The sequence below is a fragment of the Carcharhinus amblyrhynchos genome, chromosome 5 (genome assembly GCF_965287045.1).
Source record: "Carcharhinus amblyrhynchos chromosome 5, sCarAmb.v2.hapA, whole genome shotgun sequence".
NCBI classification, from domain to species: Eukaryota; Metazoa; Chordata; class Chondrichthyes; order Carcharhiniformes; family Carcharhinidae; genus Carcharhinus; species Carcharhinus amblyrhynchos.
In genome coordinates this window covers 38,952,637-38,976,859 of record NC_137328.1, presented here as the reverse complement: position 1 = coordinate 38,976,859, position 24,223 = coordinate 38,952,637, and the positions used below count along the sequence as shown (strand labels likewise).

The 24,223-nt window shown below is 42.7% G+C and overlaps 1 protein-coding gene across 1 annotated transcript in view; it reads right to left on the bottom strand.

Annotated features, from left to right (window-relative positions):
* Nucleotides 1-24,223, bottom strand: part of mtap (methylthioadenosine phosphorylase) — a 166,182-nt gene that overhangs the window by 33,749 nt on the left and 108,210 nt on the right. The window contains exons 5-6 of the mRNA XM_080188684.1: nt 21,942-22,044; nt 15,701-15,940 (exon numbers count right to left, since the gene is read on the bottom strand). Of these exons, the coding sequence (XP_080044810.1) occupies nt 15,701-15,940; nt 21,942-22,044 (343 nt within the window). The remainder of the gene's footprint in view (nt 1-15,700; nt 15,941-21,941; nt 22,045-24,223) is intronic.

The following is a 24,223-nucleotide window of genomic DNA, read 5'->3' as shown; positions in this document are numbered from 1 at the left end:
GTCTATAGAACTCGGGTTTCGCTTGAAGTGAACAAAACAACAGTCCCTACAAGCAAAGTTCAGGAATTGAACACATGTTAATTTGTAAGCTACATAATTAAATAGAGCCACCACAACAATTATCTAACAGGTTTTTCATTGGTCAAAGCTTTGTTTTGAGAGACAGCTTCCTGGCATCGTCCACTTTTGTCATTTGTTCTTGGCACTTTCTCTGTGGTTCAGTAGTGGCACACTCACCTCTATCTCTGGGCCAGTAATTTGTGTGATGAAGTCTCAGTCCAGTGCTGCGCTATCAAAGGTTATTTCTGTTTGGATGAGATGATGGACCAAAGGTCCTGCCCTCCCATAACTCTGGGGACAGAGTGGTTAGTACAGCTGTCTCACAGCACCAGGGACTCGGGTTCAATTCTGGCCTCAGGTCACTATCAGTGTGAGTTTATACATTCTCCCTGTGTTTGCATGGGCTTCCTCCAGTTGCTCTGTTTCCTCTCACACTCCAAAGATGTGCAGGTTAGGTTGATTGGCCATGCTAAATTGGCCATACTAAATTGTCCCTTAGTGTCAGGGGACTAGTAGGGTAAAAGTGTGGGGTTACGGGAATAGGGTCTGGGTGGGATTGCTGTCAATGCAGGCCCGATGGGCCAAATGGCCTCCTTCTGCATTGTAGCAATTGTATGATTTTAAATGTGTAAAAAAATGTACTACTGTAAATTAGGTGGCCAAAGGAAAAATAAATCATTTCTGCTATATACTTCTGAATTATGCTGAAATGCAAGGAGAATAATCCCACCCAAACTGCTTGTGAATTTCTTCCAGGATGAAGTATCTGTCTTCTTTTACTTATTCAAAAATTATTTTGATACCTGGGCTATGATAGATGTCACCCTGTCATGAGGAATGGTTGAGGACTCTGTACTTGTTGGGAGTTTAGAAGGATGAGGAGGGACCTTGTTGAAACTTACTGGATACTCTGAGGCCTGAATAGAGTGGACATGGAAAGGATATTTCCACTTGTAGGAAAAACTAGAACCAGAGGGTGCCACATCAGGCTAAAGGGGTGATCCTTTAAAACAAAGATGAAGAGGAATTTCTTTGGCCAGAGAGTGGTGAATCTGTGGAACTCTTTGCTGCAGAAGGCTGTGGAGGCCAGGTGATTGAGTGTCTTGAAGATAGAGATAGATAGGTTTTTGATTAATAAGGGGATCAGGGATTATGGGGAAAAGGCAGGAGAATGGGGATGAGAAAAATATCACATGATTGAATGGCAGAGCAGACTCAATGGGTAGTGTGGCCTAATTCTGCTCCTATGTCTTAAGGCCTTATGCTATGAGTATTCATGTAGATATTGTTACTGTCTGTACTGGGGAGAAATGTGTTCCCATAGTGACCATGTCAATTCTGTGGGGCAGACAGCACGATGGCTGCCTTCATTGTTATTTCTGTCTGCATCCCAGGGAACTGACATAGTCTGCCTAGCGCCATTAGAGGCCACACTACACAAACAGATTTCTCTCCCATTACCTTGGATCCTCCTTTCTCCTATATCCAACTCCTAATTTATCATCTTCCTTCTCTTTTATGTTCCATTGCCTGGGAAAAGCCTGTTGCAATTATCTGCTAACAGTGAGATTCTTAAAGAGTCATACTCTTCCTCTTGAAGACTATTTCTGAAAGAGTCATGGACCTCTGCAATTACAGCTGATGTACAGGTCATCAATCTCCCTGCTATATTATACATTTCACAGTTTTGGAAGCAGTATCAGTTCTTTTTCTCAATCAAAACATGCCCCTACTTGATCACTCACCCGATATTAAGCAGAACATCTAAACCATCACTGACCTCGAAAGATATCTTCATATCAAGGAGCAGGGTTATGCTCAGAAATCTCCAGTGTACATAATGACAGAATTGATACGTAGGCCAGAATTTTACCGCCCTACCCATCGCAGGAATTGGAACAAGCAAGGGGCGGAACATGGAAATGTCCTTTGACCTCAGGCAAGATTTTACGGTTTCAGGACAAGCGATGCTGTAAAATCCCACTCACACATTTCAAGAAAAACTTTGTATTTTTGACAAGTGCTTCAAACGTGGTGTCCACCTTGGGTGCTTGCTAATTTTTCTTTGTTAGCCATTTCATCAGAGGTTCTCCTGATCATTTTCTGTAACATCTCAAAAGACTGCTGGCTGGAGGCCATGAAGAAATGGTGTCAATACGAATGGGGCTTTTGACAAATGAACGATGGGAGATTGGCCGAACAACTAGCAACTCTACTCCACTGCGTTCTTCTCAATTGACTATTTTCCCCTTTCAGCTACACAAAATCTTCCCCTTTACAATAATTTTAGCCATGAAATGTCCAAAGAAATGGTTACCACTCTGGTTCACACCGAGAAGAAAAGAACTGACAATTATTTTATGGATTGTGAATTTGGAGGCGAATGTATCACCATGTACCTGTGCATAAAGTAGCAGACTACCAGCACAAACATCCAATTCCCTCCCCACTTCAGCCAGATATCCAGTTAAAAGCAAAACACCTTTCCTGTGGCTCCATTAGGCACACACCCCACCTCCATCTCAATCTAGAAGCAAAACTGCGGCACACCCATATTACTTCTGGAAATCAAAAGCAATGTTAGGAAGCAGGATCAGGGCTGTATCTTATACTGAGGATCAGAGAAATGTAGCAAAAGAATTTGATTGATGAATTTCTTGACAGGGGCCGTGTAGCTCAGTGAAGTCATTAAGAAAAGTCCAACACAGTTTCTTGTTTATAAGTTAGGGAATGAAGCTGGAAATGTCACTTTGACATTATGGTTAAGTACTGCTAAACTAGTTTGCAGCGTGGAAGTTTGATGGAAATATGAGGGTACGACAATTTCTTTGGGTTGGAAAATCAGTGAAAAGGCTTTATCAATTTAAAATTGCCCTTCTGACAGAGATAATAGAGATTGGCAAAATGCTTTTGCAAGGAGAAACATTATGAATAAGGAATACTTTGCAACAGTATGTATCTGAGTCTGAGGCCATTGTGGGTTTAAGAGTAAAGTGGATAAATATTTGAAGCAGAACGGGGAAAAGGCAGGACAGTGGAATAGTTTTGGATTACTTTAGCATTAACGGACTCCCTGTGTCTTGTAAACTTCCGTGACTTCACAAAATAGTTTCTTCTAATCTCGCTTCCTCATTTCTTCATTTCATTCAAAATGAGCAGGGGAGTGGGATTAACCAAACTGTTCCCCATATGAGCCAGGCACACTTTAGGGGTGAGAAATTGAGCTTGATGCCACCCATTCTGGGTTATTCCGAGTGCCTAAAGTTCCAAAACAACATCTACGGCACGCGCACTTTCAAGGGAATCACATTAGATGCCATATTGGGATAGATGTTAAAGCAATTTTTAAATTCATTCATGAGATGCGAGTGTCACTGTTTGGGCCAGCATTGATTGCCCATCCCTAGTTACCCTTGAACTGAGTGGATTGCTAGGCAATTTCAGAGGGGAGTCAACCACTTACTGTGGATCTGGAATCACATGTAGGCCAGTCCAGGTGAGGACGGCAGATTTCCTCCCTGACAGGACGTCAATGAACCAAATGGGTTTTGCAACAATTGACAATGGTTTTGCAGTCATCACCAGACTTCTTAATTCCAGATTTTTATTGAATGCAAATTTCATCATCTGCTCTGGTGAGATTTGAACTTGAGCCCCAGAGCAATGCTTGGGTATCTGGATCACGAGAATAGCTGCCAGTTGTGTGTACAGCTGGCATATTATGGTGCCATTAAGAATGAGGGGAGATCTCATTGAGACATATAAGATGATGAATGGGATGGATAGGATAGAGGTGGAGAGACTCTTCCCGCTCATAAAGGACAGTAGGACTAGGGGGCACAGCCTCAAGATAAAGGGGGGGAGGTTTAGAACGGAGTTGAGGAGGAACTTCTTCACTCAAAGGGTGGTGAATCTCTGGAATTCTCTGCCCGTTGAAGTGGTGGAGGCTGCCTCGCTAAATATTTTTAAGACGCGGGTTGATGGGTTTTTGATAAGCGAGGGGATTAAGGGTTATGGGGAGAGGGCGGGAATGTGGAACTGAGACACGACAGATCAGCCATGATCTTATTGAATGGCGGGACAGGCTCGAAGGGCTAGATGGCCTACGCCTGCTCCTATTTCTTATGTTCTTATGTTCTTATTCCATGTGCAGGAATTTCTGTTGACTTCAAGGCTCCTGTACAAATGTTAACTCCCAGATGTGTCCCTTGAAACACAGCATTCTTGCAGAATGAACAGAGAGCACAAAAAGCAGAACAAAACTGCTGGAAAAATGAGACGGAGGAAAAGGGTGAGAAAGCCATGCCCACAGAGCAATTCTCGAACCAGAACTTGAGCAAGGAACAACGCATGACACATCTGTACTTCAGTAAGGGTATCCTCTCTGTAATCTGGCACCTTCTGCAGCCACAATTGACACCTCAGAGCAGGACTAGGCTGCTTTGTCAATGACCACGAAGGTGACTTTAGTGATGAATCTTTATGTAGCCATCTGTTTCCAGGCTGAAACTGGGAATATTTGCAATAATTTACAGCTTGCCATCCACTGTGGGAGGTCATAGAGGCTCTCTATTCAAAGCGACCTAGCTAGATTCGATTACCTCCTGCCAGGGGCAAGCAGGGGGAGTGAGCATGTAGCTTCACTAGGACTGCAGGCTTCCTGAAGGTGTAATGTACATATACCACATGCACATCATTTTGCCGATGGCACATGTCAATTCTGCCCCATACTGGACTTCACTCCCTCAACATCCAACTGCTGTGTGACCACATACAGCAAAGTATGTAGGTCAATGTCGGGCATCCTGGCAGGAGTCATGATGCCTTCATTTTGAAGTCTCACAACACCAGGTTAAAGTCCAACCAGTTTATTTGATAGTAATCCCACAAGCTTTCGGAAACGCTGTGCCTTCGTCTGGTATGTGGAAGGTTCTCTACGTCTCTGCATCATGGCCTTCATTTTGTGTCAGACCTCTGTGTCTACTGGAATACAGCCACTACAATGAGCCGAAGGAGGGTTATGGGATGCGGAAGACTGCCTACTGATGACATGGCTGATGATTTCAGTGCACAATACAAAAACAGCATGCATACAATGACAGCCACGCTGCCACAGGTAATATGTTAGAGCAGACCATCAGCAAAGCAGCACTTCTTCTAACTGGGCTTCACTGGAGGAGCCCTGCAGTACTTGGCAAATCGTCAAAAATGGTGTTGGTCTGATGCCTAGTAATCATAATAGGACTGCTCTTACCTATAGCTACACGGTGAACCACTCAGCAAGAGCATGAGGAGGGGACCAAAGCAGCCCCTTTCTGGTGGGCTATTCCTGAACAACTCGCCAAAGTGAAATACTAGTAACACATTGTTCAACAACTCCAGCCTTACTTTACCTTTGCCACCAATCATCACTGCATCCACTTGACCATAAAGGAGACATAAAACCAACAAAAAAATAAACATTTCAAACTGGACCAGCATCCACCTTCCACACAAATGTGTATTCCCTTACTGCCTGTCTTTTGTGTGTCTTTACCTGTCCTACTTTTCTATCCAGTGCTCTCTCAGTGGCTGGAGCATGGTTGAAGACCTTGACTTTGAGTGGATGGATTGCAGATGGACAGCCTGGAGCTGCTCTGGACATAGAAAGCCTGGCTTTAGACTGCATTGATTTGACATGAACGGCTGCAATCTGGGCTGGCTGGCTGATGGGCAGCAGTACTGTAGGGAAGATGAATGTTGTCATCCCAAGAGAGGGCAATAGGTTTGTACTCCATAGAGCCAATCCTGCACCCTCAGGGTTCATGTATCAGCAATTCTATTTGGAGATCCGATTACTGGACTGCTGTAACACCACATGAGTCTCTCTGAGGACAAATATCCTTAGACACCGCACCAGCAGGTGTGAGTTTGTATGGCTTTGAGGTAGCTTTGTGTGACTTGAGTCTCAGCTTCCTTTACAGCATTCTTGGTGAAAGTTGCTCGTGCTGCAGTTTTGAAGAATTGGCCACATGATGCTGCATCACGTTTGGGTACAAGATGTGGTAATGGTGTTGGTCACCGCTTCCCCACTAGTGAGGATGACATCCCAAGCTCTGCATCCAGCTCTGTGCCAACTTGGTGCTCTTTGACATTGAGTGCAGAGTCACTGGCAAGGCTTCCAAATCAGCATTCTTCTGTAGCTATTCCATAGTCCCTCAATCTTGAAACAAACGGTAATCTTGAAGAGTTAACTGAAAATATTTACTCCATCAAAGCACTTGGAATTGTTTTTAGGTTACAAAACCTTTCATTATTCAGGTGTGGACGGTACTGGAAACAGCTGTGTCTGAAAGGAGTGGGTGGAGACTTTCCTGAGAACAAATAATAAAAAAACTGGACTTAACTCAATTTCTTATCAGTCTGCATGATGTCACACAAATCAATGTGTGGATTATTTTTAGAACACTGGCTAACATGTGCTCATCAGATTCTTGCCTTCACTTCACAACTCACTCATCAAACCAATTCAAATAAGTAAGTTAACTGTGGTATTAACACAAACAGGAATTTAAAAGAAACATGCAAGACAATAGACTCTGTATTGAGATAACTAACCCTTCAATGTTATCAGTGCCTTGGTTTATTATATTCAGTTGTTAGGTTTGATGTGGAAAAATACTCCCCATTGAAAATAAAGGGATTTGTTCACCATCAGCTGTAGAAGGCAGCACGGTGGCACAGTGGCTAGCATTGTTGCCTCACAGCTCCAGGATGCGGGTTCAATTCCAGCCTTGGCTAACTATCTGTGTGGAGTTTGCTCATTCTGCTCATGTCTACATGAGTTTCCTCCCACAATCCAAAGATGTGTGGGTTAGGAGGATTGGCCATGCTAATTTGCCTCTTAATGTCCCAACTTGTGTAGGTTAGATGGATTAGTCATGGGACATGTGTGGGGTTACGGGGACAGGGCCCAGGTGGGGTGCTCTGTCCAAGGGTTGGTGCAGACTTGGTGGGCCGAATGGCCTCTTTGCACTGTAGGGATTCTATGATATTATCCATGGCAAATTACTATTCCAAGTAGTGTGGTATTATCTTGGAGAGAGCAGTTCATGTGGGTATCACTACCACCAAATTCTACATCGATTTGCTACACTCTACAGACTTCCACAGCATCTAATCTGTATATCTATATACGTATCTGTTCTATCATTGTAACTGAATCAGAATCCTGGAATTCCCCATCCAAGACCATTGTTGGAGCACACTTTTTCCAGGAGGAGGCCTCTCATCACTTTCACTGAGTAACTGTGACTGAGTAATAAATGTAGCCTAGCCAGTGTCACCCAGAGGCAGAGAACTGATATAAAAAAACAAGATCACAATGTTCCCTTTATCTAAATAATCTGCAGAGAAAATTCTAGATTGATGTGAGTGTGCGAAAACAAGGTCATTTTTACTGAACATGTTCCTCTGCACATTTTGGTTAGAAATAGATGGAAATATAAAGTAGCTTCATTGTCACAGCTACTTAGATCACCAGATTACCGGGTGGCACGGTAGTACAGTGGTTAGCACTGCTGCTTCACAACTCCAGGGACCTGGGTTCGATTCTCGGCTTGGATCACTGTCTGTATGGAGTTTACACACTCTCCTCGTGTCTGCGTGGGTTTTTCTCCGGGTGCTCTGCTTTCCTCCCACAGTCCAAAGATGTACGGGTTAGGTTGATTGGCCTTGCTGAAAGTGTCCTGAGGTGCGTAGGTTAGAGGGATTAGTGGGTAAATATGTGGGGATATGGGGGTACAGCCTGGGTGGGATTGTGGTCAGTGCAGACTTGATGGGCTGAATGGCCTCCTCCTGTGCTGTAGGGTTTCTATGAAGGAAGAGAATTTAGCCAATTGTACGAAAACAATGCCGTACAGAAAAACCTGAACTTGGGCAGGCTCAAGTCTCTGTTATATTTGTGGGCCAACATAGAACATAGAACATAGAACATAGAACATAGAACACTACAGCACAAACAGGCCCTTCGGCCCACAAGTTGCGCCGATCACATCTATACCTACCAAGCCATAGAACTATCTGTAACTTCCAATGCCATTAGATCCCATATACTCATTCAGAAGTCTTTTAACAGACCCCAGCGAGTTCGCCTCTACCACCGCCGATGGCAGCCGATTCCACTCACTCATCACCCTCTGAGTGAAAAACTTTCCCCTAACATCTCCTCTGTACTTGCTTCCCAGCACCTTAAACCTGTGTCCTCTCGTAGCGACAATTTCAGCCCTGGGAAATAGCCTCCAAGAATCCACCCTATCTATTCCTATCAACATTTTATAAACCTCTATCAGGTCACCTCTCAACCTTCGTCTCTCCAGGGAGAAGAGACCTAGCTCCCTCAACCTATCTTCATAAGGCATGCCTCCCAATCCAGGCAACATCCTTGTAAATCTCCTCTGCACCCTCTCAATAGCTTCCACATCCTTCCTGTAGTGAGGCAACCTGAACTGCGCACAGTACTCCAAGTGGGGTCTGACAAGGGTCCTATAAAGTTGCAGCATTACCTCCCGACTCCTAAACTCAATCCCTCGATTAATGAAGGCCAGTACACCATATGCCTTCTTGACCACATCTTCCACCCAAGAGGCCGATTTAAGAGTCCTATGGACCCGGACCCCAAGATCCTTCTGGTCTTCAACCCAGCTAAGACTCCTATCCTTGATATTGTACTCCTGCATCCCGTTGCTCCTGCCAAAATGGACCGCTACACTTGGAATTTTTTGGGAAAATATCTGTCACCACCACAAAGCGCAACAAAAACTAGGTAGCTGAAAACCAACAAAATTGTTTATTTGAATAAAGCTATATATGGGGCAGGACGATGAATGCCACCTCACTCCTTAAATCCCCAGGTGCCAACTGAGGAGCTGCCTCTCTCAGGCTTGCCGTCTGCATGCATATTCACCATTCATCTATCTTAAGGAAATTGATTTTACCCAGCAGGTTCTTGTGGGGGAAAATAAATGACCACTTACCCTAAATCACCATTAGGCCTCCTTCCTTCCACCTTGTGTTGGTCATTGACAAGCTTGCTGTTTTCGTTTCTCAACACTACTGGATTACTCTTTTATCTGGCCACAATGCTGGATTAGGTCTTCCGGTCAACAGTAATGGTTGTGCATCACCACTGCCCACGAAGATTTTCCTGACACAATGCTCCTGCCCATTTCTTGGGATCTTCTGATCCCAACTGACGGAAAAATTGGCAGCGCAGTGTTTAACTCCAGCCAGTGGAGGGAGAGGACACTGCCCTCCTTTTTAGGGCACTAGCTGCCACTTTCAGGTAATTTTTTTAAAGGTCCACGCTTTTAATTACAGAGTGTGGATTGGTGAATGGGTTAATGAAGCCGGTAGATGGCTTAGGTGGGTAGTCGAGTAAGTGGAAGGTAGTCAGGTGATTGGAGACATATTTGCATCTGGTCAGGTGTTTAGACCTGGTCAGTGGGGGCAGTCAGGTCAGATGCAGGGCAGGGTAGTCAGATGGGGGACCATTCGAGTCAGGTTGTGGCGGGGGTGAGGGGGGCATTTAGTCAGAATGGAGGTGTTGTAGGGTGGTAGTCTGGTAAGGTTACAGTGCAGTCAGGTGCTCCGGTGTGGGGTGGGGTGCAATAGTCAGATGGGTGTAGTCTAATTAGGGAGTTGTGTTGTGAAGGTTTCCAGCTGTTAGACCCAGTTTTAAACTCCCAGCGGAAATTAAAACTTCTCAAGCAATTGTCACCTACGTCCACATGTCAGAACTCACTCAAGATCTTGACTCACTTTCATTTTATGTCTGGTCTCCAAAGATCTAGAGACCAGAAGGTTTGAGCCATCATATTAGAATGGATTCACAAAACATACTAACCACAACAGTACTTTCTTCCAAAATCTCAGTTTTCACTTGCTTCCCAGACTAGCTGTGTTCTTTGGATAGCAAGTAGCCACTGGTCTCCACTGTCTCCCCCTCCAGTTACACTTACTCTGCACTCCCTCTCCTGGCCTTTTAGCTTTATGCACATATCTGATTTAGTGCCTTACATCCAAACTATAACAGGACCTGTCAAACATCAGGACAGAGTGTATAAGATGTTACAGGTTAAATAAATCATAAACAGTTCATGTGGCAATCATAAATAAGATTTTTTTAAAATCCTGCTCAGCATGTGATGTCATGATGTGGATATGCCGGCGTTGGACTGGGGTAAACACAGTAAAAGGTCTGACAACACCAGGTTTAAGTCCAACCGATTTATTTGATAGTAAACTCACCAGCTTTCGAGGTTTCCCTCTTCGTCAGGTGAATGGAGAGTACTGGCCTCGGACAGAGCATATAAAGCACAGACAGTTTAGAGATTACTGATTAGAATGCGAATCTTTACACCTAACCTGCTGTTCAAGATCTAAAGTGGCTGACAATGTGAGTGGAAGGAGCACTGATCACAGGTTAAAGAGATGTGTATTGTCTCCAGACAGTACAGTAAGTGAGGTTTTGCAAACCCAGGCAAGTCACGGGGGTTACAGATAGTGCGACATGAGCCCAAGATCCCTATTGAGACCGTCCTCATGTGTGCGGAACTTGGCTATCAGTCTCTGCTACCATGTGATGTCAGTGAAAAGTCTGACAACACCAGGTTTTAGTCCAACCTATTTATTTGATAATATACTCACAAGCTTTGAGTACTCAAATATATACTCAAAGCTTGTGAGTATATTATCAAATAAATAGGTTGGACTAAAACCTGGTGTTGTCAGACTTTTTACTGTGTTTACGCCAGTCCAACGCCGGCATACCCACACCATGTGATGTCAACATATATTGTATTCGACAAAAGTCAAGCAGCACTACAACACTGAAGGATGACAGTATCATGCCCAGTATTTCTTCACCATTGTTTCTGCCTTGCCTGAAGTATTAGAATGTTATATACTCCCTTTCTGTAAAAAATGTGGCAATGCTACAACAGGAAGATGAAAGGTAATTCTTAGCAATACAGAACATTAGGTATATTGACCACACTGATAAGGACAATAAGTTGATCACTACCAATAGCCATAGCCTTGTAAGCATAAATGACAATTTTAGATCACATATTAGGGACAATTCAGAGGCACTAGGAGAGAAAATGTCTTGAATTTTAATCACTGGTTAGTATAAGACACTCCTGTACTCCTATCCCAGTGACCAGCAAGTGTAAAAGTATGATTGCAATGGTAAAATTTTGTCATCAATAATCAGTTAGTTTCAGTATTTTTGCTGACAACACCTAATTGGTATAATTACCTGAGCTATTGCTGTAAATATTCATGATGGGAGTTTCTGATCAGTGTAAAGAAACCCAATGCCAATTCCCGCTCCTCTTACCTTATCCAATTAGTGTAAATATCTTTGCTGGCTGTTCCTGGTTAATGCAAACATGCCCACTGAGAATACCTCTCAGTGTAAATACACCCACTGAGAATACCTCTCAGTGTAAATACACCCACTGAGAATACCTCTCAGTGTAAACATACCCACTGAGAATACTTCTCAGTGTAAATACACCCACTGAGAATACCTCTCAGTGTAAATACACCCACTGAGAATACCTCTCAGTGTAAATACACCCACTGAGAATACCTCTCAGTGTAAATATACCCACGGAGAATACCTCTCAGTGTAAATATACCCACGGAGAATACCTCTCAGTGTAAATACACCCACGGAGAATACCTCTCAGTGTAAATACACCCACGGAGAATACCTCTCAGTGTAAATATACCCACGGAGAATACCTCTCAGTGTAAATATACCCACGGAGAATACCTCTCAGTGTAAATACACCCACGGAGAATACCTCTCAGTGTAAACACACCCACTGAGAATACCTCTCAGTGTAAATACACCCACTGAGAATACCTCTCAATGTAAACATACCCACGGAGAATACCTCTCAATGTAAACATACCCACTGGCAGTAACCATTAAGGTAAAAATACTCACCAGCTACAACCATTACTGCAAATATATCTGCCGACAGCACCAAACAGTATAAATATACTAACAGGCACGTTGCCATTCATGTTAATATAGCCACTGAAAAAGCCAACAATGTAAATAATCCTGCTGGCATTTTTCACAAAGACAATGAGAGGCTGAGATTAGTATTGGCTAATTGTGCCAGCAGCAGAACTTAGCGGTAAATGCAGACAAGTGCTTGTTGGGCACAACAGAGCCAACGTTCACAGGACATAAACTAACGAGTGCTGAGATCAATCTGACCAAAGACAAGATAGAAGCAATAGCAGAGACATGTGAGCCACAGAATGCCAGAAAAGTGAGAAGTTCTCTGTGACTTGTGAACTACTGAACAGGGTATATCCCAAGCTTTGCTACTCTGGCTGATCCATTAATCAGAAAGAATGAGCCATTCAGATTTGATGAAGAACAGAAAGCTGTTTTCAAAGTTGCTATATTGAAAGGCAGCTTTACAAGTGCCGGATGCACCAATGAAAGCCATTGCTGATAGGAGTCCAATAGGATGAGGAGGAATGCATTTTAAAGGCCTGAGAATCACTGCCCTTGAGAGTGGATCACTGATGGAAATCTGAGAGGAGATAGTCACAAATGCAGAAGGAGATCTGAGTATTGGTGGGGACACGTGAAGGATTCCATGCATGCTTGTTTGGTATTGAGTTTGAATTAGTGATGGATCACAAGCCATTAGAGATGATTTAATGTCTCAGGTGCAACTACCAGAATTGAAAGATGGGTTTTGGGTCTCCAGCAGTACAAGTACTTCACACTGCTTGAAGGATGAACGTTGCTGACCCACTGTCACAACCCACTTACAGAGGATCAAACACACAGATCCCTACTAGAGAAGGAAGCAGAATTGTTTGTGCAGTTTGTGGCCGTTCTTGCTACACACAGAGAAATGATAACTAGAGAGAGAACTGGTTACATTTTATTTCACGGATCTTTGCAGATTTCAGTCAAATCATAGGCTTTCACAGACTAAATGGCCAGAGGAAAATGAAACAACAAAATCAATCCTTAGAGAAGCAGGTGACGATTGCTCAGACTGAGGGCAAAGATTGTAATGAGGCATTGCTGTCATATATGGCCACTTATGGAGCAACTTCACACACTATGATGGGGAAGAGCCCAGTGAGGCTACTATTTTGAAAGCAAAACACACACCAAGATGCCAGTGCTGAGGGACATCAGTGTGGATCAGGAGGTGGTGCAGCAGCAATGTTCTGTGCAGACCATAGAAGGTAAACTAGAGAGACTGATATGGTGCCAGGTGATGAGGTACAGCTGAGACTTGAGAGACCGAGTAAGATGAATACACCATTTTCCCCCAACCTATACCATGTCATTGTAGAAGGGAAACTTTGTGGCTGTGCTATAGCCAGAAGTACCTCATGATATAATTTCCTTATGTTAAAAGATATGGCGACAAAGACACAGCAGCAGATGAAACAGATTCAGGGTTCAGGTGAAGGTGACATCCAGAAATCAGTAAATGTAACCCGGCGATGCTGATGGCAGGCAGACATCTTGCTATGCAGCAGGAAATGCATCAGTTCCAGAGGAGTCAACGACACTTTTTAATCCTGACTGGATGATCAGAATTTCTGAGACAGCAGCAGATCACAGCACAAGAGGAGACCACAAAAGTGATGTGAAGATTTTGGGTAGTTTAGCGAGAGAACATGAAATTGGAAATAGCAGTTTCAGAGAGGGAAATACCAAACAAAAGATGACCTATTTTGGACAAGATGCACTGAATTTATCTAACATTCATAACTGAAGACATTCAATTACTCAGTGAAGTAGGGAAATGATTTTCAAATTTGTTTGCAAAGATTATTGCGGTATGTTACTCAGAGATGGAGTGTAAGCTACATATACCAAACAGAAGAAATCATGGACATGTTTTTCATCTGGTAAGGAAGGGATATCATGTTGATAACTGGTTGTGTATGTGGACTTGAGTACATACTCCCCAATAACTATCACTCCATTTACTCACCAAGAATCTATCTATCTCTGCCTTAAAAATATTCAAACTCTCTGCTTCCACTGCTTTGTCAGGAAGGATATTCCAAAGACTCACAACCCACAGAGAAAAAAGTTCCACTTCACCTCTGTTTGAAATGGGCAACCCCTTACTCACTGGGTAGTAAGATTTTATTGATCACTGCAAATTTTTTTCTGGCAGTCTTCTGTGTCACGAGACAATGGTTTTGATTACTACATTTGATTACTCAAGGTGGCCTTTGAATTCTGCATGCTGTACAGAAAAAATATCTTTCACTTCCCTGTCTAATTGTGCTGTACAAATTTGGAACATAATGACCAATTATTGTCTGTCTTAGTAAAATAATGAAAATACCACTCCCTTTAAGGCTTAGTGCTAAATCAAACAGATCCAAGCATTCCAGCTTGTCTCCTGAAATGAGTTGAATTAGCTGCTCACAAATAGGGAAGCTGTTGGTGTGTTATAGATGGCCTACAGGGATGGGAAGAAATAAACAGCCAGAATATCCGCTGCCCTCTGTTCTTCAGTCACGTGCTCCTGTGCAGATTTCCGGTAGCAGGATCTACCGTGACTCACTGGAGAGACAAATAACTAAAACTTAATCTCAACATGGTGAAGATTCTGAGTGACCAAGGAAGTGTTAGTGCAAGCAATATCCCTGTAATATTTAGCACCTTCAGTAAAGATGGAGAAATACTTCAAAAATAAATTGCATAAAGTGCTTAGTACCACATTCCAGAGCACTGACATATCTCAAGATGAAAGTAACATTAATGCGATCTTCACTTAATACTTAATTCACTTAATATGTTTCAATTATATAATATGCTGCAGTTTGCATCCTATCTGAAAACAGCACACATTTACAATATTGCTAACCTCTTTTTGGCTGCACTATGTTTTTGATAGCACGAAAGAAAAATATATCTTTTGGTAATACAAATGAGCATGTCGATATACAACTAAAAGACTGAACAGATTCTGCAAAGCCTCCATCAAGCTGAGATTCTGGAAAGTAATCTCAGCTTCAGATTAAGTCACCTCAGTATAAAAATCAGGGGATCTGGAAAACAGATCCAAAAGCAAAACACTGCAGACACTGGAAATCTGAGATAAGCAAAGAGAATGCTGCAAATACACAGTGAGTCTATCCACATCTGTTGTGAGAAAAACGTTAACTTTATTTTTCTCTGCACAGATGCTGCTGGATTTGCTGTATATTTCCTGCATTTTCTGTGTTAATTTTATATAAAAATTGTTTTAAACAATCACAAGAAAAACAGGGTATTCTTGATATAACTCATCCATTATCTTTGCCTCCACCACTGTTAGCAACAAGGTTATTCTTATTCATTTCACTTTCGCTGAACCGCTTACTCCAATTCAGGGACAACGAAGGGAGTTGGAGCCCTTCCCAACAAACACTAGACTTGAGGCAGGATCCACCCAGGACTGGACGCCAATCCATCACACTCACATTCACAAACGCAGACATACCAAGGGGCAATTTATTGTGATAAATCCACCTAAATTATACCACAACAATATATTTTATTCATGTGCTCAGTGATTCGAAAAGAATACATTGTACTCACCGCCTCTTCATGCTCCTTCCAGCAGTCATAGTCGGTTGCCATGGCAATGCTAGCATAGCAAATGCCTGCTTCTTTAGCTAGTACTACCTCAGGAACAGTGGTCATGTTGATAACATCACTGTGCCACTGACGGAACATCAGACTCTCAGCTCGAGAAGAGAAGCGGGGTCCTTCAATCGTAACCATGGTCCCCTTTGCATGGTGTTTAATTCCCAGTTTCTTTACAACATCTAGCAACACCTTAAGTTCAAATGGATAAAAGCAATGAGATAATTAAGGATCATCTTTCACCAATTATGATGATAAAAGGAACATGTTTGAAAATCTAAGTTAAACTCAATGCGAAAGCCTAAATGTAACCAGCAGCAGATACAAAGGCATTTTCCTGAACAAACAGGATTCAATATTTAGCAGGTTTCTGTGTTAACAATATTATACATGCAGAAGGGTGTAGTTAAAGTTATGACAAGCGCAGTGGACCCAAGATGCACTGCTTTTGTCAGAGTAACTCTATGTCCCTTCATTGTGAGGCCATTTGGCGCATTGTGTCTACACCAGCAAGTGAAACTGTTCTACTGCCCACAACATTCAAAATGCTGCATTTTTATATAAGTCAAACCTCAAAAGTGAACTAAGTTCCATCATGGCTGATTACTAGTCCAGTGTTGGAATAATGGCCTTGATCTTCCAATCTGCGGATGTACCCTGGAAGAAGCTATAAGGGACTTGTCGGATGTCCCAATGCAAGGATTCCATGGGAACTGCAATTAGCAAATCCCTCTTCTCTCTGGGATCCACTGAAAAAAGGTCTTAAACTCTGAATTAGAGACAGAAACTTCTTCTGACTTTCTTACCTGGATGAGACCAATGGTCTGTCTCCTTAACGAATAAGATTTATGGATTGCGAAAGAAACGTCGCTGGACGTCGTTCCAGACATCGCTGGATTCCGGGGAAGTGCCGGAAGATTGGAAAACAGCTAATGTTACGCCGTTGTTTAAGAAGGGTGCCAGGCAAAAGGCGGGGAATTATAGGCCGGTTAGTTTAACGTCTGTTGTAGGTAAAATGTTAGAATCCGTCATCAAGGAGGAAATAGCGAGGCATCTTGAGGGGAATTGCTTCATAGAGCAGATGCAGCATGGTTTCATTAAGGGGAAGTCGTGTCTGACAAATTTACTGGAGTTCTATGAGGATGTGTCTAGGGCGGTCGATAGAGGAGAGCCGGTGGATGTGGTCTTTCTTGATTTTCAGAAGGCGTTTGACAAGGTACCTCACAAGAGGTTATTGCAGAAGGTCAGGGGACATGGAGTTGGGGGTAGGGTGTTAGCGTGGATAGAGGACTGGTTGTCAAATAGGAGGCAGAGAGTGGGGGTCAATGGGTGCTATTCGGATTGGCGGTTGGTGACTAGTGGAGTTCCCCAGGGGTCGGTGCTGGGGCCTCAGCTATTTACCATTTATATAGATGATCTGGAGGAGGGAACCGAGTATATGGTGTCGAAATTTGCTGATGACACCAAGATTGGTGGAACGGCAAATTGTGCGGAGGGTGTGGAGAGTCTGCAGAAGGATCTAGATAGGCTGGGCGAATGGGCCAGGAACTGGCAAATGGAATTTAATGTTGGCAAGTGCGAGGTGGTCCACTTTGGTAGGAATAATGGTAGGAAGGATTATTACTTACGTGGAGAAAAACTGCAGCAGGCGACAGTGCAGAGGGACCTCGGGGTCCTTGTGCATGAGTCGCAAAAACCCAGCTTGCAGGTACAGCAGGTGGTCAGGAAGGCAAATGGGATGCTGGCCTTCATAGCGAGGGGGATTGAATATAAAAGTAGGGAGGTCTTGCTGCGGCTGTATAGGGCATTGGTGAGACCGCAGCTGGAGTACTGTGGGCAGTTTTGGGCGCCATACTTACGCAAGGATATTTTGGCCTTGGAGAGAGTGCAGAGGAGGTTTACTAGGCTGATGCCAGAGTTGAGGGGGTTGAGCTATGAGGAGAGGCTGAATAAACTAGGCTTGTACTCGTTAGAGTTTAGAAGAATGAGGGGAGATCTCGTTGAGACGTATAAGATGATGAATGGGATGGATAGGATAGAGGTGGAGAGGCTCTTCCCACTCAGAAAGGACAGTAGGACTAGGGGGCACAGCCTCAAGATAAAGGGGGGGCGGTTTAGAACGGAGTTGAGGAGGAACTTCTTCACTCAAAGGGTGGTGAATCTCTGGAATTCTCTGCCCGTTGAAGTGGTGGAGGCTGCCTCGCTAAATATTTTTAAGATGCGGGTTGATGGGTTTTTGATAAGAGAGGGGATTAAGGGTTAAGGGGAGAGGGCGGGAATGTGGAACTGAGCCACGACAGATCAGCCATGATCTTATTGAATGGCAGGGCAGGCTCGAAGGGCCAGATGGCCTACTCCTGCTCCTATTTCTTATGTTCTTATGAAACAGAGGAATAATAGAGACGGTGTGACGATATTGTGCTATTAATATATGTTTGAGGGGAACTGCTTTAAGAAGCAGTGTTTTGTTACAAGCAGTCGGTTTGTTTCGAAGGAATGCAGCAGATATTAGAAAGCAAGATAATTACTCATTTTAGCTATTTTTTACTAAGTAGAAGGCCTCATGTATTTTTGTTAACTTAAGTTCTCCTGGGTTTTCAGATTGGAGTAATTGACAGTCATGTGACATTAGGTTAATGGGAGGAGCAAGGCTTATAGCAGGAAAAAACTGTTTCATTTTAATTTCGAAAAGGGAGCTGATGCTTGGAGATCTTAAAAAGAGACTCTCTCTCTGAAAGCTACAAAGTTGTTATCCAAGTCAGCGCAAGTACAGTGGAACCCCAATTTCCACCCCCCCATTTAGTGCAAAAATCAGATATGAAGCAATATGACGGATGGATCCTTCTTTTCGCTCCTTCCAGTTCAGTGATTTTAGTGCAACCCCGATTTAGCTCCACTCCAATAACATCCACGCTAACATTTTATGGGCCCAACCATCGTGTTATAATGGGTCTGCACTTCATATCTGTGTTTGCTAACTATTTTTAAGATAATGCAAGGGATAGGGTAGAGGTACAGAGATTCTGCCCGCTTAGAAGGGACAGCAGGACTAGAGGGCACAGCCTTAAGATAAGGGGGGGCGCAGTTTAGATCAGAGTTGAGGAGGAACTTCTTCACTCAAAGGGTGGTGAATCTCTGGAATTCTCTGCCCATTGAAGTGGTGGAGGCTGCCTCGCTGAATATATTTAAGTCACAGGTGGATAGGTTTCTGATAGACAGGGGAATTAAGGGTTATGGGGAGAAAGAGGGAAAGTGGAACTGATCCACTTCAGATCAGCCATGATTTTATTGAATGGCAGGGCAGGCTCGAAGGGCTAGATGGCCTACTCCTGCTCCTATTTCTTATGTTCTTATGTTCTTAAAGTGGGGTTTAAGCCAATAAGAGAAATAATGCTTAATTGGAACGGACATAGAGATAAGTTGTTGTTTCTATTCATGTTTAAAGCTTATTCACCAGTTAAGAGTTAAGCTGTTTCATTTTGTTAAAATTATATTCAAATTGGGTTATGAATAAAACTTGTTTTGATTATAAGATCCCTAGTTTGTCAGTGAAGTGACTCCTGAGTTGAGGCTTCCCTTCCTTACACTTATGCCAAAAACAGAAAAATTGTTGGAGTTTAATCTGACTTCATAATACACCTTAGGGTTCGGGTCCAAAACCCGAACAAAGGATACCAGCTGAATTAGAGTCAAATCAGAGACAGAAGGAACAATTAATAGGGAAGGGAGATCGAGAAAAAGAGAGATGTAACAAAAAAAAGTTTCAATTTTAATAACCACCAACAATTTATTACTTGCAGGAGTGAGACAACATGAATATAAATGTTCCCCTTCTGTCCAGAGGTTGAGTAGCATTGCAGGAATATAAATCTTGTCAGTTAATGTCCTTACACTATTAGTACCAGCCCCAAACTTCTACAGTGAGACACTGATAGATTTTGTTTAATCAAAGATATTAAGGGATGTGGGACAAAGTGGGGGGGGGGGGTGGTGTGATGGGGATATGTGAAGGTCACAACTGAACTCTGTTCTCATTAAACAGTGCAGAACAAACTTGAGGAGCTAAATGGCCGACATGTATGTTAATGTATACAGGCGATGGACATTAGTAAAGAATTGCAACGGAATCTTGATCAATTGAGTCAGTGGGCTGATGAATGGTAGATGGAATTTAATTGAGACAAATGTGAGGTGATGCATTTTAGTAGATTAAACCAGGGCAGGACTTACTCAGTTAATGGTAGGGCACTGGGGAGAGTTACAGAACAAAGAGATCAAGGGGTACCTGTTCATAGCTCCTTGAAAGTGAAGTCACAAGAGGACACAGTGGTGAAGAAGGCATTCGGCATGCTTGGTTTCATCGGTCAGAACATTGAATACAAGAATTGGAATGCCTTGTTGAAGTTCACAAGACATTGGTAAGGCCACACTTGGAATACTGTGTGCAATTCTGCTCACCCTATTATAGAAAGGATATTATTAAACTAGAAAGAGTGCAGAAAAGATTTACTAGGATGCTATTGGGATTTGATGGATTGAGTTATAAGGAAAGGCTGGATAGATTGGGACTTTCATCTCTGGAACATAGGAGGCTGAGGGGTGATCTTCTAGAGGTCTATAAAATAATGAGGGGCATAGATCAGCTAGATAGTTAATATCTTTTCCCAAAGGTAGGGGAGTCTAAAACTAGAGGGCATAGGTGTAAGGTCAGAGGGAAGAGATACAAAAGTGTCCAGAGGGGCAATTATTTCACACAGAGGGTGGTGAGTGTCTGGAACAAGTTGCTAGAGGTAGTAGTAGAGGTGGGTACAATTTTGGCTTTTAAAAAGCATTTAGATAGTTACATGGGTACAGTGGGTATAGAGGGATATAGGCCAAATGCGGGCAATTGAGATTAACTTAGGGGTTTTAAAACAAAGGGGCGGCATGGACAAGTTGGGCCGAAGGGCCTGTTTCCATTCTGTAAACCTTTATGACTCTATTAACTGGAGATGCACTGTGTTCTTGCAAATAAGAACAGACTAAAATCATGTTGGGTTAGGAGGTGCATGTTGAGAATGTGTATCTCTGTAAAACAAATGCTTCTTGAAGTGTGTCAAAGTATTAGCTCTATTTCTATCCTTAATTACCTTGCTTTCTTATATATATCATGTTTGTGAAGTATACAGCAAGCCCCCCCGCCCTGCCCCCCTGCAGATGCACAATGTTGATCTTAGATTCTGTGTTGAAATGAAAATAAAAAATGGTGGAAGTAGTTAAGGTGGGCCAGACTTTTATGTGACTCGGGCAGGCGCGTGCCATTCCCACATGTGCATAAAATTGCACAGGAAGAAATTCAGTGCGTGTCCCAATGTCATCAGGCCTTTTTGGTCTTTTGGTCGGCAGCATGGACACAAGTCACAAGTGTGCCTACTGCCAATCAAGCAGCCAATTAGATTAATTACATAAGAACATAAGAAATAGGAGCAGAAGTAGGCCATCCAGCCCTTCGAGCCTGTCCGGCCATTCAATAAGATCACGGCTGATAATTAAACAGCAATTAACTGGGATTTTGTCTGCCTTCACAGTTGCCGGGTGGTCAATTGGCAAGGCAGCCTTTATGTTTTAGCTGTAATCTCAATCCAGAATGGGATGAAAATCAGAGCTCAAATTAAGTTAACGGATGTGTCTGGGTACTGAGGGCTGTGTACGATTGTGCTGCCCAGACACTCATGGCATCATTTTTCACTTATACATATTTTTGATAAGCTAGCAGCTCCCTCAGACAGCTCAGTGGTGACTGTCTACCTGAGGGAACACATAGGAAGCGCCAGCCTGCATGCTACCTTTTCTTGGCACTTATCCTCTACCTGCCTTTCACAGAACGAGTTTTGCACTGGGTGGCTGTTAATTGGCCAGTCAGCCTAATATCGCATTAATAACTTGATCTTGGGCAGGAGTGGGTTTCACATTCGCTCCCTCCGAAGCAGACACACTGGGCCGTAGGGCTTTTTTCTGCGCTGTATATCTCTATGACTATGGGAAACTATACTTTGAAGTCTCTCTGCAACCTGCAAGCCTGCCTTAACTTTAGACAAGTAGGTTTGCCTATTTTGCTTAGCTAGGAGCTTCTGTGGAAAAAGGATCATTTTATACATCTGTGTTTCAAATCGGTGAGACACCTGTTGGTCCTATTGCATGATTCAGTACTCACCTCTCTAGTTTTCTGACAGAATGGGTCAGCCATTGGAATATGACAAACTCCAACTGGGCTGGCTGAACTGCCTTCATAGAACGTCTGATGCCTCTTTGTTGTTCTGTGATTGAATGAAACAAGATTGTATTATAGGGCTGCACAGAGTGTATTGAGAGCTGGAAATTGAACATAATATTAAGATTATTCACTGAGGAAATATCTTATGAAACAATCCATTTCCATTTTATGTGAAATCTTGTGCACAACAACAAAGGAAATCAGAATACCTTCATTGCCACTCACCCGCTCTCTCACTGAGCCATACAAATTTCCTCTGCAATCGGTTGTTCCACTGTCACTGGAACAGTTCTTTCAGTGATTGGTTAAGCAAAGGTCTTCCTACCCCTTCTGATACTTAAGATTCTATGGCAATGGTTGAAAGAAAAAAGTCAGAAAGGTCTTGCACAGCATTCTTCCCTCAGCCAAAGCTGCTTGGCAAATCTTACTGCGCATAAAATGGCTGCTGCATGATATGTTAAACATTCTGGGATGTTTCTGAAAGACTCAATCATGCATTATTTTAAATTTTTAATTAAGTTCTAAGTTAATGAAATTTTAATTTTTTTAAGAAACATTTCCCTTCAAGTTTTGTAAATAATTTTAAATAATTTAGCTCACCATTTCCATTTAAATGTTTAATTATTAAAGGAGGAAGCAAGCTGTCTATCATGATAGGGAGAGAGCCCCATGACCGTCTTAAAACTAAACCATCATTTGAAATATTTAAATTCATGGTCAGATATTTATAATCCTAAATACTCATCCGTAACTGTGGAACACTATTCATTTCATTGTTCACTCACAATTAACTGACAATCCCTGCTGATGAGAACTAAAAGGATATAATTTATTGTTCCTCATTCAGTATCCTGCAGGTATCCTCTATGCCTGTTCCATCAACAGTGTGTAAAAGGTCATAGCTTAAATATTTATTCATTAGTGTCACAAGCAGGCTTACATTAACACTGCATTGAAGTTACTGTGAAAATCCCTAGTCGCCATACTCCAGCACCTATTCAGGTAAACTGTGGGAGAATTTAGTACAGCCAATGCACATCTTTCGGACTATGGGAGGAAACCGGAGCACCACACGCAGTCATGGGAAGAATGTGCAAACTCCACCCAAGCTGGGAATCAAACCGGGGTCCCTGCCACTGTGAGGCAACAGTGCTAACCACTGTATCACCCTTAATTTGTGCTCTCTATTGGTACCATCTGAAGCACACCCAATGTCCGGGTAGCACAAAATTCTGATGGTTTAGAAATATGCAAACATTTATTCTGTGTCTCAACATCACTGCTCTTCTCCACTGCAAACAGAGGTTATGAAGGCAAATCAATGGTATAACAGTAATTCAACAGTAACTTGGTTACTGATGATCAAATTACAGTTGAGATCAGAATCTGAGATTGAGATGAATTTATAATTAAATTGCTTAGATAGCAATGGACAGCAATTGCTTAGATACACATGGTAGCAACCAGGCTGTTGAATGGAATCAAATTTATGTACTGGTGGCAAGCAAAGTTTTTAGAACATATACAACTTGTCTTTTGAGCTATTTGCCCTGGGACAGTGGTGCTGGTTTCCAAGAGGTTGAATGGTGAGCATCTTTTTGGAGCTGTGTTCTTTGTTCCCCTTACGTCCTCTGCTGCTGGGTAAATCCACCTTATGCTCTGTTAACTGTGTCAACTCTGGCTAAGTGTTAACTCTCTCTTCAGTCAGAAGGCTTAAAGCCAACACCAGGGATGTGAGCATGAAGTCTAAACTGAGAATCCAGGACTGAGGGAATGCTACACAGTCGTGAGGTGTCATGTTTCAGGCAAGACATTAATCCAAGTCTGCCCTCTCAGGTGGGTGCAGCAGAAAGAATTACACTATTTTGCAGAGTACTTCGCAATATTCTGGCCAATATCTTTTCTTCAACCAACGTCATCACCACATTGTTGTTTGTGGAATCTTCTACTTGAATATTGACAACCTCTGTTCTTACTTTAATGGAGCTAAAACCTCACATTTATATCCATCATCATGGCTATTTCCTCAAATTTTAAAATTGGACAATCAGCTTTTAAAATGATTGAAGCCATGGGTGGTTATAACACTGAACCAAAGGAATTTTCTGGTAGTATCAGAGAAGCTTACAACTTGTTATCTCCAAAGAGACACTAATGACCTTGTGGGTTGCAGTGAAAGGAATGATGGAAAGGCCATCTACATTTCCTAATCCAGGCTTGGT